At 54.0% G+C, this 17,253-nt stretch overlaps 1 protein-coding gene across 1 annotated transcript; it reads left to right on the top strand.

The window, feature by feature from the left end:
• Window positions 1-969: 969 nt before the first annotated feature.
• On the top strand, window positions 970-4,607 carry LOC138099861 (serine/threonine-protein kinase pim-1-like). The gene is made up of 6 exons (XM_068997454.1): window positions 970-1,032; window positions 2,559-2,726; window positions 2,844-2,894; window positions 3,100-3,466; window positions 4,115-4,227; window positions 4,548-4,607. Exons 1-6 carry the CDS (start codon window positions 970-972, stop codon window positions 4,605-4,607), a joined length of 822 nt encoding a protein of 273 aa, XP_068853555.1.
• Window positions 4,608-17,253: the final 12,646 nt, after the last annotated feature.

Genomic DNA, 17,253 nt, shown 5'->3' with positions numbered 1-17,253 from the left:
GCTTGTGTGGAGAGCTCAGAGCCCCTTCCCAGTGTGTGAGGGGGCTACAGGGAAGCGGGAGAGCGACTCTTCCTCGGGAGCTGTAGGGACAGGACAAGGAGTAATGGGATGAAAATGAAAGAGACTTGGAATAGATTTGATGATGGGAAGAAGTTCTTTACTGCCAGGGTGGTGGTCCCTGGCACGGGCTGTGCAGAGAGGCTGAGGACGCCCCATCCCTGGGAACATCCAAGGCCAGGCTGGACAAGCTCCACAGCAACCTGCTCAGCTGGGAGGTTGTTCAGCTTGGAAGCAGATGATCTTGAGGGTCACTTCCAAGCCAAACCATTCAAGGATTGGATCACTCTATGATCCCCATGTCCCACCATGGAGTGGCCCTGAAACTTCTGCGACATCACAGACTGTTCCAGATGGAACATGCAGGACCTGGAAACGAACACAGTGGACAATGCACCCGCTGCCAGTGGTCAGTTCTCACTCGCTCTTCGCTACATCTGTCGGTGCTGAGCTGTTCCCGCTGCCTGGACTTCTCCTGCCTGCACTGAAGCACCAATCGCAGCAGGATGTCCACTCCTGTCCCAGCCAAGGTACAGTGCCATTCCAGGGAGGTGGACACACCCTGAGCGAGTGGGTGGACTGCAGCCCTGTGGGGATGGGGTGGGACAGGGAGCCCACTGAGAGCTTGTGCTCCCTGATGCAGCGTGCCAGAGACACCGTAGAGGACATGGAAGTGGCCATGGTGGTGGATAGGGAAGAAATGATGGAGGTGGATGTGGAAGAGTCTATTGAGGATATGGAGGTGGATGTGGAGGACGTCATCGAGAATATGGAGGTTGATGTGGAGGATGAAATTGAGGACATGGACGTTGATGTGGAGGACAACATCGAGGACATGGACATTGATGTGAAGGACAACATCAAGGATGCGGAGGTCAATGAGAAAGAGAAGGAGCAGCCCATGATCCTGCGATGAAAATGGACCCTCCAGCAGCCGGACAGGCAGATGTTGGCCATGCCCTGCCCACAGGCAGAGTGGGTCCCCTGCCGCCAGGCTGGGGCTGGGCTGGCCGGCCCCGCTCAGGAACACACCAGCCCTATGCCAGTGCTTGGGGCCCAGCTCCCAGCCCCAGCCAGGCTCAGTGCTCAGGGGAGTCCTGCTCTGCCAGCGTGTGCCAGCCTGGGGACACAGGCAACAGCCCGCAGTGACCATGCTGCTTCCTTTTTACCAGGACTGACAGAGACTATGGCCACAGCTCTGTAAATACGTTCTGGATGTTAGCAAATAGTAAAGGCTAGAAAACAAGGGATACTGCTCAAGCCAAATGATCTCTAAAAAAAGGAATCGGGATGTATTGTTATGGACGTATTGTGATGTTGACTTTTCACATGTTACTTAATGTGAGATAAACTTCACCTGGATTCTGTAATGTAATACATGACATCGAATGTATATTGTTTATGTCGTCAATTAAGAAAAGATAGGCAGAGAATGTCTTCACTCTCCTTGTGTATCCTATAAGAGAAGAAGAAAACCAGAAACCAGAGAGAAGAATTCATGGAGAGAGCAGAGACATAGTGGAGCCAAGGAGGAAGATAAGGCTGATGGGATGATACATAGAAAAGCCGAAGAATTTATGAATCATGCATGACTGTAATGAATATGCAATAAGAGATGTACTTTTAAAGACGATCTTTTGGATGTAGAGGTGTGCCTTTGGCTCTCTGCCAAAGCACCCGGCCGTAATACCCTTTTTGCTATTGTCTCCTAATTGTCCCTTTTATTTTTTTTTTTTTTTTTTTTTTTTTAATTTTTACAAAGAGTGAACCTCGTTTTTCACAGTGACTCCGGTTCAGCCCCGGAGCGGAGCGGCCCGTGCTGCCCCGGGACGCGCGGGGCTCGGCCGTGGGGCGCGCGGGGGGGAACGGACACACGGGCACCGGACACACGGACACGCGGACAAACGCTCCCAGCGCCTCAGCGGCAGCAGCGGCAGCAGCAGCAGCAGCGGCAGCAGCGGCAGCAGCGCAAAAGCAGCGAGTCCACGAACCCTCTGCGTCCCTTCTCCTGCTCCTCCTCTCCCTCTCCCAGTGTCTCGCACCCTCTCCCGCTCTCCCTTTCGTCCCCCAACCCCCCCTCCCGCGGCCTCCCTCTCCCCAGGCCCGGCCGGGCCATGCCCCCGGCCCGCCCCCGGCCCCGGGCGGGGCTGCCCCCTCCCCGCCCCCGGCCGTCCCGCCGCGGTCCCGCCTCCGCCCGGCTCTCGCCGTCCTGGCTGTGGCGCTGCTGGGCGGGCATCAGTGCCTGGCTCCTGGGCAGCATCGCCAGCCCCTGGCTCCGGCTGGCCCGACCCCTACCCCGGCCCCGGTCCCGGTCCCGGTCCCGGCCTCGGCTCCTCCCGGGGCCCGCCGGGGACACAGGCGGCGCGGCCGCTCCCGCCGCCTCCGCAGCGTCTTCCCCGCTCCGAGCTCCGCCGCTCTTGAGCGCGGCCGCCGGCCCCGAGCCGCCGGTGGCCCTTCCAAAAGAGCCCCCATGTGGGGATGGCCGGCCCGGGGCGGTTGAGCGGCGCTCGGGGGCCGTTCCTGGCCCCGGGCCGAGCGCTGACGGCCGCGTCTCGCCGGCAGGGAATGCGCTGCAGGGCCTGAAGGAGCCGTACCGGCTGGGTTCGCTGCTGGGGCGCGGCGGCTTCGGCAGCGTCTTCGCGGCCACGCGGCTCTCGGACGGCGCCCCGGTGAGTGGCGGGGCCGGCGGCGGGCGCAGGAGGCGGGGGGCAAAGGAGGAGGAGAAGGAGCATGGGGCTCGGCACGGCGGGCGGCGAGCTCAGCCCGCTGCTCCCCTTGCCTTGCAGGTGGCCATCAAACGGGTGCCGCGGAACCGCATCGGCCATTGGGGCGAGCTGGTGAGTGAGCGAGGGGCAGCGGGAGAAGCCGGGGCGCGACGGGCGGGGATGAGCCGAGGCCCGGCAGGGTGGAAGCCGCCAGAACGCCTCGAGGGAGAGCGGCCGTGGGGCCAGCGGAGGGCGCCGAGCGTCCCCGGCTGGCTGAGGACTTCCCGAGGTCTGGCACGGCATCAGCCCCGCTGACGGCATCGTGCTCCTCCCGCAGCCCGACGGCACCAGCGCACCACTCGAGGTCGTGCTGCTGCACAAGGTGTCCACCGGCTTCCCTGGCATCGTCCAGCTCCTCGAGTGGCTTGAGCTCCCCAACAACGTGGTGCTGGTGCTGGAGCGTCCGGAGCGGTCCCAGGACCTCCTTCATTTCATTCGGGCACGGGGCTTCCTGTGCGAGGAGGTGGCGCGGCACCTGTTCCGCCAGGTGCTGGAGGCCGTGCGGCACTGCACCAGCTGCGGGGTCCTGCACCGGGACATCAAACCAGAGAACATCCTGGTTGACCTGGCCACCGGGCAGGCCAAACTCATTGACTTTGGCTGTGGCACCTACCTGCAAGCTGCAGCCTACACCAGCTTTGCAGGTGAGCCCACGCAGGGGGAGGCTCCTGGTGGCAGCGTCTCGCGGTCCAACATCTCGCAGCCGAACCTGGCTGTGGCAGCAGGGATTCTCCCTTTTGCTGCCTGTTCTGGCAGTCTGAGTCTTCAGCCAAGTTGCTTGTGAGCTGGGGTGGCTGGGGGGCCATCTTCCAGCCCTGCTGGCAGCCTTCGCCAGCCCCTCTGCCCAGGACTGGTGCTGGGGCAGCCAGCATGACAAAAACACGCGGGGTGGGCGTAGCAGAGAAGGGGGGTCCAGAACCTGTGCAGCAGCTGGTTTGGTGTGCAGGCAAGAAAGGGCTTGGACTGCTCCGCTCGCCTTGTTTGCCTTGGCTTAAGAACGTTTTCTGGGGCAGTGCAGGCAGGGAGGACAAAGGCATGGGTTTTCCCCAGCATGGAGTGGGTTTTCCCCTTGCATGGAATGCTGGGGTCTTTTTCAGGGCTTCCGCTGCCCTCTTGCAACACCAGTGGTTTCTTTTCCAACCCCCAGTTTGTACACAAGTCACAGGTGCTGGCGAGAGGGCAGCGGGTCACACCGCGTGCCGCTGCTGCGGCCCCCGCATGCCCAGGGATGCTGGGGCGAGGCTCTGGGAGCAGGCAGCGTCCCCCTGAAGAACTCCATCTCTATTCCATAGGAACACCGTCCTACAGCCCCCCGGAATGGACCCTGTTAGGCTGGTACCACGGCGAGGCAGCGACCGTCTGGTCCCTGGGCATCGTGCTGCACCAGATGGTCTGCGGGGAGCACCCTTTCCGGAGGGGCTGGCACAGCACCTGGGGCCGGCTCTCGCTCCCACGACGGCTCTCTCCAGGTGGATCCTCGTCTCTGCAGCACAGGGGGAATAGCAGTGCTGGGAGGCAGCAGCGGGCTCAGGAGCATCCCGCACTGGCAGCTGCTGAGGAGGTGGCAATGTCCTGCTCTCCTGCTCTCCTCCAAAAGAAAGAATTGATGGCAAAGTTTAGGCACAGCCCTGAGCACACGCAGCATGGCCTGGCCATGGCAAGAGTGGGGCAAAGCGGACAGGAGCCTTCTGCAACTGACTGGCGCTTTCTGCTTTCTCTCCGCAGAGTGCCAGAATCTCATCCAACGATGTTTATCTGTGCTCTCCTCGGAAAGGCCCTCATTAGAAGACCTGTTGTGTGATCCTTGGATGCATGATATCCATGTGCCATAGGAGAAGGGAGAGAGCCACACGCACGCTTTGACCCAGGGAGCCGGTAAGTTCCAGCTGCACACGCGCCTTGGCAGGAAGCAGCAAAGAAGGGCAGAGATTTTGTCCTGCCTGAATCGCTGCGCAGGGCTCCTCAGCTGGGCACGCTCAGCCCTGCTGCTGGAACTGAGCTGCTCTTCCCAGCACTGGTGGCCCCCATGCCAGCTGCTTTTGCTTGTTCTGCTTCAGCGACAGCCGGGGCCCTGGGCAGAGCACTGACAGCCTGCTCCAGCCCCAGGGAAGAAGGAGCCCCTGGAGAAGCTGTGCCAGGTGTGGCTCCTGCTGCCGGAGACATGGAGGGTGACATCAAGGATGACAAGCTCTTCCTCCACCTGGCAAGCTGAAGATGATGGCCTTCAATTGTGGCACCTTCTCCAAAGCCAGGCTCCACAGCGAATTTGCAGATGAGTCCACACGCAGGGGGATGCTCCCAGATTTGTGCATTGCACAGCCTGGCCGGGAAGCAAAGGTTTCCCCCTTTGCTGGGGCGGATGCAACCAATTCTTCAGTCGGCTGCCAAGCTGCTTTTCGGCACAGCTGGCGGGAGGGGCTGGGGTGGTTCCGAAATGGGAGTTGGCTCCTGGCCCTGCCAACAGCCCCGAGCACCCAGCGTGCCGCAGGCTGGGGCTGGGGCAGCCAGCCCGACATAAACAAAGCCCCATGGCGAGCACAGGTGGGACTCCAGAGGCTGTACACACCTTGCTCTGCAGGCAAGGAGGGGCTTGGGCTGCTCCACTGCCCTTGTTGGCTTTGGGCTCAGCATGACTTTTGGGGGGCAGTGCAGGGGGGAAGGGAGAAAGCGTGGGCTGCCCTGGCCCGTGGGTGGGTTATTCCTCAGCATGTAGGGCTTGGGCCTTCCTCATACCCCTGATGGAGAGGAGATTTTTTTACATTTTTCCTTGTTTCCCCTTTTTGTCTGTAATCTCTTTTCATTGATGTGTTGTTTGTTTTGTTAAAGGAAGCGTTCTAGGTGGTGTCCGGTCTGGATGGGGAAGCGCTTGGGAGCAGCTGCAGCATGGGTGGGACGTGCCCTTGGAGAAGGCTGAGGATAGCGTTTGGGAGCAGCTTTTCTTCCAGTGGCAGGTGGCGTGAGGTGGGTGCCCGTCCTCTTGGCACGGCTGGGATAAGGGCTTTTGGGAGGTGGCAGCGAGCGCAGCGGCATCCTGCTCTGGGCAGCTGCTGAGGAGGTGGCTGTGCCATGGCCGGCTGCAGGCTGGGCACGTGTCCTGCCCTCCTGCTCTCCTGCCAGAGGCAGCAATGCTGGGCAGCTTTGGGCAGCGCTCTGAGCGCGGCCAGCACGGCCTGGGCACCGCGGGCGGCTGGGACAAGGGGGACGGGAGCCTTCAGCTGACGGGCGCTTTCTGCTTTCTCTCCTTGCAGCCGGGCTCTGTGGATGCTGAGGCTGCTCTGGGCTCTGCCAGGGCTCTGCTGCGGCTCAGCCCCGGGGCCACGAGAAGCCAAAGAAGAAACGCCGTGACCTGCAGCAGAGACGTGCTTGAGCATTCTGGCAGTGCAGCTCAAGTTTGCAGAGCGTGCACCTCCAGGGGAACACATGCCACCCCCAAAAGATAAACTTGTTCAGTAACTTCTGAAATGAAATCAGTCTGGGATGACCCCCAATGCCATTTTTCAGCTTGCTCAAGCTGAAGCTCAGCTCTTCTCTGAACAGTTCTCTCCCCCACCTGCCTTTTGCTCCACAAGTGCTCCCTCTTTCCCCCAGTGAGTTCCCAGCTCACCGCAGTCCCCATTGCACTGTAGCCTTCCTTGATGCCCGTGGCCACGAGGAAGAGTGAGCCCCAGGTTTAGGGACTCATGCTGTCACTGGCTGAAGAACAGCAATGTCTCAGAGGTCTGCTGAGATTTGGGGGTCATTCAGAGCTGCTCTCCAGGCCTCAGCTCTGCTCACTGCTGGGTTCCCACTTCCTTTTCCTCGTTCTTCACAGAGCAGGATGAGCTCTGGGAATGCCCTTGACCCTCGCCACTCTTCCCAGCCCAGCCACCCAGCCCAGTTAGGCTTAAGCTGGAGCTTCTCTGTCTCCTCTGGCACCCCAGTGCAGTCCCCTCTGCGGGGAGCAGCAGCCCCAGAGCACAGCACACAACAGTGCAGGCCGCAGCCGGAGCAGCTCCCCTGCAGCCATGGCTTGGCTCTTTGTGGCAACCAAATGCTCCCTGTGTGCAGCTGTCCCTGGAGGATGGCCCCAGGGCAGAGCCCAGCCGGGCTCCCAGTGCATCCCCTGAAGCTTGGTGCAGCGCTCCCAGAGCTGAGCTTAACGCTGAGCACCCAGAGCTGTGGCTCGCAGTCGGTGTTTGCAAGCGTTGTGTTCTCATCTCCTGCAACCTGTGGGCAAAAGGAGCTGTGCGGCCGGGCCAGCACCGCCCCTCTGGGCAGTGACACGGCTGAAGGTCTTTGCTGTTGCAGAGGAGCCGGCATTAAGCCTTAGCGGGGCCTGGCACCTGTGGAGCCGGATCTCGCCCGCTGTCCGGGACTCGCTGCCCACCAACCGCCCCCACCCGCCGCGCTCCGTTCTGCAGGGACAGAAGGCTCTGGCTGTTCCAGGCTTTCCATCACGTCTGTGTACCCGTGGATGTGGAATGCACATGGAGAGGGAAAGTGTCAGTCCCGGTGCTTGTGCACTCCTTCTTCAGATACCAGACACATCTATGGGCAGCCCCTATGTGCACAGATGGATTAAAAGGATGGGCATGGATAGAGATTTCCCACAGAGCTCTTGCTTTGGCGGAACTCACCTTGTAAGCTGGCGGCCAGGGGATGTTTTTTCCCAGCTCTGTGTCAGTAGGTGTCCAAGAGCTGAAGGGAGCAGCATTTAGAAGCAGTTTCCAGACTTCTAAGGCAGGAAGCAGAGCTGACAAACATCCGTGGAACTCGCTGTATTCATCGGGAGGGGCTGCTGCTTCTTTAGGAATATGGCACAAGGGAGACATGAGACTAGGAGAAATCCCAGCTCTCTGTGGATTTGTGCAAAGGGGGAGCAGCAGAAACACTTTGTGTCTGCTTTTGGGGACACAAGGTCCAAGGAGCTGCGGTGGCAGAGGGTGACCTGGGCTGGTGGCCAGTGAGGTCCTGTTTCAGGACATCCTGGAGGGGCACAGGACAAAGCTCCAAGCACCCACAGCCACACTGCTGAAGTCTCTGGGATGCTGCACATCCTCCAGGAAAAGCTGCTGTCACACATCCCACTGGGGTTGATAATCTCTATTTGTGAGATTTTAGGTCCATGTTACAAACTGCAATAGTTTTACCCTCAAGACACAAGTCATGCCCAATTCATATTTCAATTTCCTATTGCTTCAGCCACAATTTAAATTTACAATATTGGAAACAAACCTCATAATCTTTAAAAAAGGCTGAAGAGCTCAGTTAGATGGATCCACACCATCAGCACATTTGCAAAGTAAATACCTCAGTTCTCTTTGTAAAAAGACCTCTTAATCCAGAGTTACAGAAGATTTTCCACTACACATTTGGGGTATGATTTTATCTTTTTCTTTTATTTATTTAGTTTTTTCCCCATTATTTTAAACGGAAAACATGTCCTAAAAAAGGAGTATCCTTTACTCCTTGTTCCCGTGTGGAGCAGCTCCCTTCCCGCTGGCTGAGCTGCTCAGGCAGAGCCCGGCAGCTCCTGACCCTGCAGGGTTGAGGCTTTTCCCCGTTGCTGTGCACAGAGTGATGGAGCAGCACTGCTGAACACGAGGCCACACAGAGGGACCAGAAGCAGCTGCCTTTGTCCCCCTGCAGCTCCAAGGCCCAATCTCAGAGCAGACACGGCTGGCAGAGACTCGCAGGCTCCCTGTTTGCTGTGCTGCCCCACTTGTGAGCGGCCCAGCTTTGCGTGAGGCACAGGGAGAACAAGGGGCAGCTCCCTGCCAGCCCCGCAGCCCAGGCACCCCTCGGGCCCCGGGGCTTGGGGCACTGTCAGCACCCGCTGCTCCAGCGCCCGCTCCTGCTGGCACTGACAGCAACACCCAAACTGTGGCTGATCCCGAGGGAGCAGCAGCAGGGCCTGGAGCTGATCCCTGACTCTGGGGCAGGGCTGGACAAATGACCCCCACAGCAGCAGCAGCAGCAGCAGCAAATGGAGCTGACTTTCAGCACAGCCCCTGCCGCTGTTCCCTCCCGTTGGCAGCGGTGTCACAGCAGCCTGGGGCACCTGGGAGCCCTCAGTGCCAGCAGGGACTGGAGATGGCAGCCCTGGGCTCCTGGAGGGTGTGCAAGGAGCAGAGGTGGGCACTCCCTGTCCATGTGGAGCTTGCAGGTGGAAAAGGCTGCTGTGAGCAGGCAGCTCGGAGGGCAGGGAAAGGAGGGTCTCGAGCACTGGAGCTGTGCCAGTGCCACAGCCCTGGGCAGCAGCCACCGAGCCCCGGGGCCACAGAGGGCACAGCAAGAGGGACAAAAGCAGTCAAGGGCACAGACTGGGAAGGGCGAGAGCTGGGAGCAGGAACAGCTGCTTCATTGCACTCTTGGAGAAAGCTCTTGGCTGTTTCAAAGCGCTGAAAGGCGTGAAGAGCACAGAGGAGGCCACAGCAAACAATGCTTCTGTTTTCACAGCCTCCCCTCTCCGTGTGCCAGAAGGAATTGGATGAACTGTATTCTTGTCTCCGAGTCGTCTCGTTCAGCATGAGCAGCTCAGCACCAGGAGCTGAAGGAGCTGAAGCCTTAGGCCACAAGCTGAAGCCTTAGGCCACAAGCCTTAGGCTGAGCAAGAGGAGCCTTTTTGACCAAAGTAATGCTGCTAACATGGACCTGGCTGAATCCTGGAATTACAGAATCCTTTCTGTTGGAAAAGACCTCTGAGCTCATCAAGTCCAACTGTTAATCCAGCACTGTCAAGCCCAGTACTAAACCACATCCCTGAAGTGCCAAGGCCTGGACAAGAGGCCTGACTGAGGCCTGAACAACAGGCCCTGAGCCAAAGGTGACCTCTGGATGAACCTTCCAACCAAAGGTTCTTTGTATCTCCTCATTACTGAAATTTGCATGATCATTAGCGCTGTGATTGATGTATCCCCTCATTAGTGAAACATGTATTGACCTTTCTGTGTTTAGAAGCCAGACAAGGCCATGAAATCCAACATCTGGCCTTGTTTGGGGCTGTATGGTCAAAGTCAGCTCCCTTGGCTCCTCCTTGAGCCCTGGCCAGGCTTAGGAGGAAGCCAAGAGGAGGATGAAAGCAGATGTTCCCGCACTAGAAGTGCTGTCAGTTTGTTTCTCCAGCACTGTCAAAGCTGGGCCCTCTCCCAGCGGGGTTGGAGCCTCAGCTGTGGCTGGAGGCAGCTGCAGGAATTCCCAGTGTCCGGGAGTGGCTCTCCAGTCCTTGGCTGGGACAGCTTCCCCCAGCTGATGGGTGGCTCTGGGGGATGGTAAAGTCTGAGGGTCACTGGGGCTGGATCTTGGTTAATCACTGCAGGCAATCTTTGGCACTGATGATTGGGGGCATTGCTGAGCTGCTCCTGCTGTGATTCTTTGCTAATGATTATGTGCTTTGCTGAGCTTATGCTTCTGTGACTTTTTGCAGATTTGCATTTTATAAATTGCACAGTTCCTTCAGTTGGTGTCTGTGTCTTTGGTGCTGACCCTGCCCACCAGCAAATCAGGGCCCCGTCCTGCCTGAGTGTTACCTGGGAAGACAAAAACCCTCACTCCAAATGTCCCCCCTTCCTCCTTGTTCCCCCCACTTTATACACTGAGCATGGTGTCCTGTGGTCTGGGATATCCCTGGGGTCAGTTGGAGTCACCTGTCCTGGCTGTGACCCCTGCCAAGCTCCCCCGCACCCCCAGCCCCTCCCCAGCGTGGCCGAACGAGGGGCAGGAAAGGCCTTGGCTCTGTGCAAGCTCAGCAAGAACAAAACCATCTCTGTGTGAGCAACGCTGTGCTCAGCACAGAGCCAAACACAGCCCCAGAGAAAGGCCTGGCAAGGAAATTCCCTCTGCCCCAGCCCACAGCAGCACCCCATGGCCATCCACCATCACCACGGCTCCACGGGTTCCTTTCCTTGGCCCCGGCCCTGGCCACGGGACCTTGGGCTGGTGGCCATGGCAGCCGACTGTGGCCCAGGGCTCCATGCCCGTGTCCATGGCAGCAGTGCCCGGCCATGGACCCTGAGTGCAGGTGACCGTGCCAATCCCCATGGCAGCGGGGCCAAGCGTTGGTGTCCGTGGCACCAAAGTGAGGAACGGGTCCCTGTGGCCGCTGCCGTGGCACCTGAGGGCATCAGCGAGTGTCAGTGCAATTGTAGCTGGCACCAGCCCCGGCACCGCTCTGTCCTGAGGGCTGCCATGGCAGCCGAGGGCAGCCACAGGTCTGCGGGCAAGTGGCCACGGACCCTGAGTGCAGCAATGGGTCCTGGGGGGGTTTCCAAGGGAACTGGAACTGATGAGGGTTGCCATGGCATCCAACCCCCTGGGATGTCACATAGCCACCCTGGGATGTCACACAGCCAACCTGTGATGTCACAACACATTCTGTGATGTCACACAGCCACCCTGGGAAGTCACAACCACTCAGTGATGTCATAGCCTGCTCCATGATGTCAGACCTCTGCCCTGTGATATCACAGCCATATCTGCGATTTCACAGCTCACTCTGTGATGTCACATAACAACCCTGTGATGTCATATCTGCTGTGATGTCACACCACCTGTGATGTCACAGTCCTCTCTGTGACATCACACAGCTGCTCTGTGATGTCACAGCTGACTCTGTGATGTCATACAGCCACCCTGTGATGTCAGAATCCACTCTGTGATGTCCAAGCCTGTTCCTGGATGGCCCAGCCCCCCCGTGACATCACACCAATACTCTGTGATGTCACAGCACCACTCTGTGATGTCACAGAGCTGCTCCATGATGTCACCCTAGACTCTCTGATGTCATACAGCCACCCTGTGATGTCACAACCCACTCTGTGATGACAAAGCCTGTTCCTGGATGGCCCAGCCCTCTCTGTGACATCACACCAATACCCTGTGATGTCTTAGCCCACCCTGTGATGTCACACAGCGCCTTTCTGACATCACAGCTGCTCTGTGGCTCTGTGACACAGGCACAGAGGTGTTACCAAAACTTCAGTGAAACAAAACCTCCTCAGCACCAGCGCAGCACGAAGCAGCAGCATTCTTTATTGGGCCGGATGCACGAGGGGAGAGCCCCTCCCAAGGTCGTGTGTGCCGAGTTCAGGAATGTTCCTGTTTGCAGACTGTGTTTCACAGACTCATTCCCAGATTGTCCCACAATAAACACACACACGACAATCATTTCCCCAAAATCATTGCATATTTCCCCCACCCCTTTGCACATCCATTCTTCTGCCCTGGGGGTCTCTTTGGGGGTCCCTGGTGGTCGGTGACCCCAAAGCCAGCCCTGACTGCCCGGTGAACTGGTGAAAGTTGGCACACCTGGGCTGGTTGCTGCCTACAGAATCAGCCTTGTGCGGTTCCATGGCCAGTGGCTTTTGGAGAAGAAGCATTGTATGAACCCACCAGGTGCAAACGGTTTTTCATCTGGCAAATTTCCCCCCCTTGGAGGGTTGGGAAGCTTCTCTTCCCTTCAAGCCTTCGTAAGCCGCACTCTGCTCCTTTACTCACATCCCGCGAGTTCCTCAGCTGCTTTCACAACCATGTTCTTTACACAGCTCAAAGCAAGTGTCATAAGCACAAGTATTGCTGTGATCCCAGTTAGACTTTGCAAAAGTCAGGCCAACCATCAGTCAGAGAAAATCCAAGTCCTTGAAATATTTTATCCAGTTACTGTCTAACCCTCCCCTTAAATCCCTGCTGGATGCAGCAACTGATTTTATCCTCGCTCCCTGATCACCCAATCCAGCATCACATTTGGAATGTGCACACAACAAGTGTTGCTGTTCCAGTTCAAGAATCCACATACTCCCTGTCCATGTCACAGCAATAGGGCTAAAGCCAATCTGCTCTGTAAGGTCATTTTAGCTGTGGCTGGCAATTGTTCCTTTATTTCAGCAAACCCCAAAGGAGCTGCATTCCCTCAAGTTTCCATCTGCAGAGCCCAATGGTGTGTGGCTGGTCTGTTCCTAAAGGCAGATCTTTGCGGAGCAGAGATGGATTCTAAAATCCATCCCGCTGTAGTTCCCGCACTGGGATGTTTCCAAGTTCCATCCCCTTTAACCTTTCCCCACAGTCGGGTTCCCGGTAGTGACTCCTTGCACGAGGGACGGAACGTTAATACCCCCAGTGTCCATGGTGCTCCTGATTCTCCCAGGGCCAAAAGTGTGCTCCAAATTCCATCACTTCCCACCCATCCTGGGGCTCCCAAGGATCTGACCGCATCCTGCTGACACTCTGTGCCTCTCCAAGGCTCGTTGGTTGTTGGCTGAGCCCAGGTGTCACTGAGAAAGGCAGAATCATTTCTACAAACACAGCCCAGCCTCAGAGCCTGGGCCACAGCCTGGAGCTGCTGCACCTCAGGATTCCAAACAGCTCAAGTGTCTGTCCCAGGGCAATCCCGCTTTTCCTTTGTCCTGGGATCCTTTGGCCTTGACCTTGTTAAATCAGGATATTTTATACCCACCTGTAAGGGGTCCCGTGGAAGGCCTGGGCTCCCTTCCCAGCCCAGACACCCCTGAACTGGCTGGAAACATTCCCATTGTCCTGTCTGAGGGCGATTCCATACTGCTGGAATTTGACAGCCCCAGGGGGTATCAGTGCAGTCTGTCAGCTGATCAATATTCCCTGAGGTAATTTCCAGATCCAGTTTGGAAATGTTACAATACTCAGCAGTATTGTTATGTGTCCATGGTAAGGAATATTCTCCTTCCATCCCTGTCCAGGTGCCCTGGGTGCTATTTCCTTCCCACAAGTGTTCCCAGATTTTTGTCAAATTGCTGACTGAAGCTCCCCACGGAACTGGATTTTCTGCACAGGTTGGTGTTGGCAAACAAGCTGTTACAGGGGTCACATTCTGTCATCTGCCAACATCTTGCACTGACTTTGAAAACCGCATTTCCCTTCCCAGAAGTCAGGAACATCGTTTCTATTTTTATTATAGATACACAATTATTGATCATCTTCATCTAGATCCAATAAATAGTATCCCCTTAGAAAATCCTATTCAATACCTAAAACAATAGGATTGATGTAAAACCCCAAACCCCACGGTGTCAGTCTTGTTTCTGCTGTGTTTCATGTGTACTCGCTGGTTTTACCCGCATGTGATGAACCCTGAGTTTGATTCCTTCTACCTTGAGTGCAGGGTAGGTTACCAGGAGGACTTGAGATGGTCCCTTCCACTTTGGCTGGATTGTTCCAAAATTCCAGGTTCTGATGCACACCGCATCTCCTGGTTGGAAAGGATGTACAGGCGAGTCCAGCCCCAATGATCTGTTGAGAACCATGCACCTTTTAAGGCTTACAAGAGTTAGTCCCAGTGCTATTAAATATTCATTTCAGTAAAACTTCTGAGACTTCCCTTGTCTTGTTGGTGCCACATGGGAAAGCTTCTGGCCATCCAGAAAAAGTATCCACCAATGCCAAAATGTGCCAGTCCCCCTTCTGCCTGGGCAGTTCTGCAAAATCAGTTGGCCAAGATCACCTGGTGATTCCCATGTAACGAGCCCTGGAGGCAGCCTTCTTCCTTCAAAACCAATCACATCTTTCTCAACAACTGATCTATTATTTTTTGCCATTTTTGTGCTTACAAGATGCCTTTGTAAACTGGCCACCATATTCTCCATTTCCTAATGTGTTTCCTGATGGTTTAGTTCCATTATACATTAATTGTGGAGCTACAATTACCTGCCCACACGGGGTTACCGATCACCTGCTGGGATTTTCCGTAGCTGCTGCTGATGGGGCTGACTGCCTGTCCTGATCACTGGAATCTGGCTTTTGTTGCAGAACATTCCAGTTTTTGCTAGGTATTAGTGCAAGGAGAGCTTTTTCAGCACCCTCTTGAGCTGTTTGGTCAGCCAATGGATTCCCTGGATTAACTGGGGAGTCTCCAAACCCATGGGCTTTACAAGGGCATCAGGGCCACTTCTTTTGGCTTTGGCACACTCTGCAGTAGGTGACTGATTTCTTTTTGTACTCACTGGAGACCTCTGTGTCCTTTCCTTCCATGTGGCTCCCTGGGCGTCTATTATTCCAAACCCAGATTTCAAATCAGTCCATATGTTCACCCTTTTTCCTTCAGTGATTTCTAGGAAAGGTCATTCATTCTGCTTTTTGTGCTGATGTGTTCAAAGCTAAAGCCTGGGCTTCTATGACCTGGGTTGAGGTTCCCACTGCACACCCAGCTGCCCGTTTTCCACCCGTACCACGCTGCTCCCACCAGGGTGCAGGTCCAGTGCTGGCTCCTGGATGGGATTGCTGTGGAGGTCCCAGAGTCTGCCAGAACACACTTGTTCCATGGATCCCAGGCAGTCATGGCACAAAGACTCCAACCCTTCTCTTAGAAGGGACTCGAACACTTCCCTGTTCCAACCTTGGGTACCTTGAACCAAACCCTGCAAAGCTTTTGCTGCACCTTACAGGCAGGTCAACAGTTTACACCGGGAAAGGAAAAGGTGTCTTTATCTTACCAGGGGTCTTTCTCTCATTTCCTTTGGACCAGGGATTAAAGGTTCTCCCCAGAATCCTTCAGTGCTGCCTGCAGGTGCTGCCATCCCTCAGATCTGTTGAAATTCAAGAGGATGAGGCCACGGGGTGTCCCAATGGTCCCTTGGTTCCATGGGCCCCACAGTGTAACCATGGTGTCCTTGGTTCTGCAGTGTCACAATGGACCCTTCATTCCATGAGGCCCCACAGTGTGGCAATGGTCCCTTGAGTCCATGAGGCCCCACAAGGTCACAATGGTCCCTTGGTTCCATGGCCCCACACTCTCACAATGCTCTCCTTGGCTGCACAAGGTCCCGGAGTGGCACAAGGTTTACATTTTCTTCTTGATTTCTTTTAGCTTTCTTTCTTTCTTCATTCTTTCATCTTTTTTCTTTCTTTTTCCTATTTTTTTTTGTTGCTTTCTTTCTTCTCTCTTTCTTTTCTTCTTTTATTTTTTCTTGTCTTTCTTTTTTTTTCTTTTCTCTTTCTTTTTTGGTTCTTTCTTTCCTCCTTTTTTAAAAGTTCTTTTGTTTCATGTTACTTAGTCTTTTTTTCTTCTCTTTTTGTTCACTATTAAAATTTTCTTGTTGATTTCTTTTTGTTTTCTTTCCTTCTTTTTTCTTTCGTTCATTTTTTTACCTTTTTTCTTTTTCTTTCTTTTTTGTTGCTTTCTGTCTTTCATCTTTCTTTCTCATGTACTTTTATTTTTTCTCGTGTCTTTCTTTCTTCATTTTCTTTCTTCCTTGTTTCTTTCTTTCTGCTTCTTTTCACTTTTCTTAACATTTATTTTCTTCTTGGTTTCATGTTTTCAGTCTTTCTTTTTTTCTTCCTTTCCTTCTTTCATTTTTATTATCTTTTTGCTTTTTTCTTTCTGAATTTTTGATTATTTTTCTTGGTTTTCTATTGTTTCTTGCTGCTTTCTTCTTCATTTCTTTTTTTTGTTGTTTTTCTTCTTGGTCTCACGTTATTGAATCTTTCTTTTATCTTTTACTGTTGTTTGCTTTTTAAATTTTCGTGTTGATTTCTTTTAGCTTTCTTTCTTCATTATTTTATATTTTTTCTTTCTTTTAAATTTTTATTGCCGCTTTCTGTCTTCTTTCTCTTTTTGCTTTCTTTCTTTTCTTCTTTAGTTTCATTCTTGTGTCTTTCTTTCTGTTCTTTTTTTCTTTTTTCCTTGCTTCTTTCTTTCTTCTTTTTTTCCTTTTTCTTTTATTTTCCTGTTGGTTTCATGTTATGTACTCTTGCTTTCATTGTTTCTTTGTTTCTTCTTTTCTGTTTTCTTCACTTTTTTCATTTTCTTGTTAATTTTTCTTCTTTCTTTCTTTCTCTTTCTTTCTTTCTTTCTTTTTCTTTCCTCTTTTCTTTCTTTCCTTCATTTTTATTATCTTTTAATGTGCTTGCTTCATTTTTTAATGATTTTTCTTTGTTTTTTAATAATTTTTTTCTTGTTGGTTTCATGTTATTTAGTCTTGCTTTCTTTCTTTTTCTTCTCTTCTTTCATCATTTTCATTTTCTTTTTTATATCTGTCTTTTGATTTTCTTCCTTTCTTCTTTTCTTTCTTTAATTTTTATTATATTTTGCTTGCTTCCTTACTTCATTTTTAAATGCTTTTATTTCTTTTTTTTTTCTTTATTATTTCTTGTTGCTTTCTTTCTTTTTTTCTTTCTTCTATTTTACTTTTCATCTTCCTTCCTTCCTTCCTTCCTTCCTTCCTTCCTTCCTTCCTTCCTTCCTTCCTTCCTTCCTTCCTTCCTTCCTTCCTTCCTTCCTTCCCTCACAAGCCGCTTCCCAACCCATTGAAGGGGTGCAAAGCAGCAGGATCCCCTCCCAATTAGGGTTCTCTCACCCTCCCAAAATGTGGGGATTTCACCTCAGCCACCCAAATTGTGGGGGGCTTACGGCACCTTCCCCAAATTCACTGCAACCTCCCAGAAGCCACTTAAAGGCCCCAAAATTGTCAAAAAGCAGCAGGAGCCT

The sequence above is a fragment of the Aphelocoma coerulescens genome, chromosome 28, assembly GCF_041296385.1.
Source record: "Aphelocoma coerulescens isolate FSJ_1873_10779 chromosome 28, UR_Acoe_1.0, whole genome shotgun sequence".
NCBI lineage: Eukaryota > Metazoa > Chordata > Aves > Passeriformes > Corvidae > Aphelocoma > Aphelocoma coerulescens.
Note: the sequence above shows the minus strand (reverse complement) of the source record. Positions and strands in the feature narration are given on the sequence as shown.

Excerpts from the sequence above, each read along its gene's own strand:
- LOC138099861 (XM_068997454.1), top strand. The coding sequence starts at position 970 with ATGAAAATGGACCCTCCAGCAGCCGGACAGGCAGATGTTGGCCATGCC. Across the intron at positions 1,033-2,558 it reads ATGCCCTGCCCACAGGCAGA|CGGCGCTCGGGGGCCGTTCC; the intron begins GTGGGTCCCCTG and ends GGGGCGGTTGAG. Across the intron at positions 4,228-4,547 it reads AGATGGTCTGCGGGGAGCAC|AGTGCCAGAATCTCATCCAA; the intron begins CCTTTCCGGAGG and ends TTCTCTCCGCAG.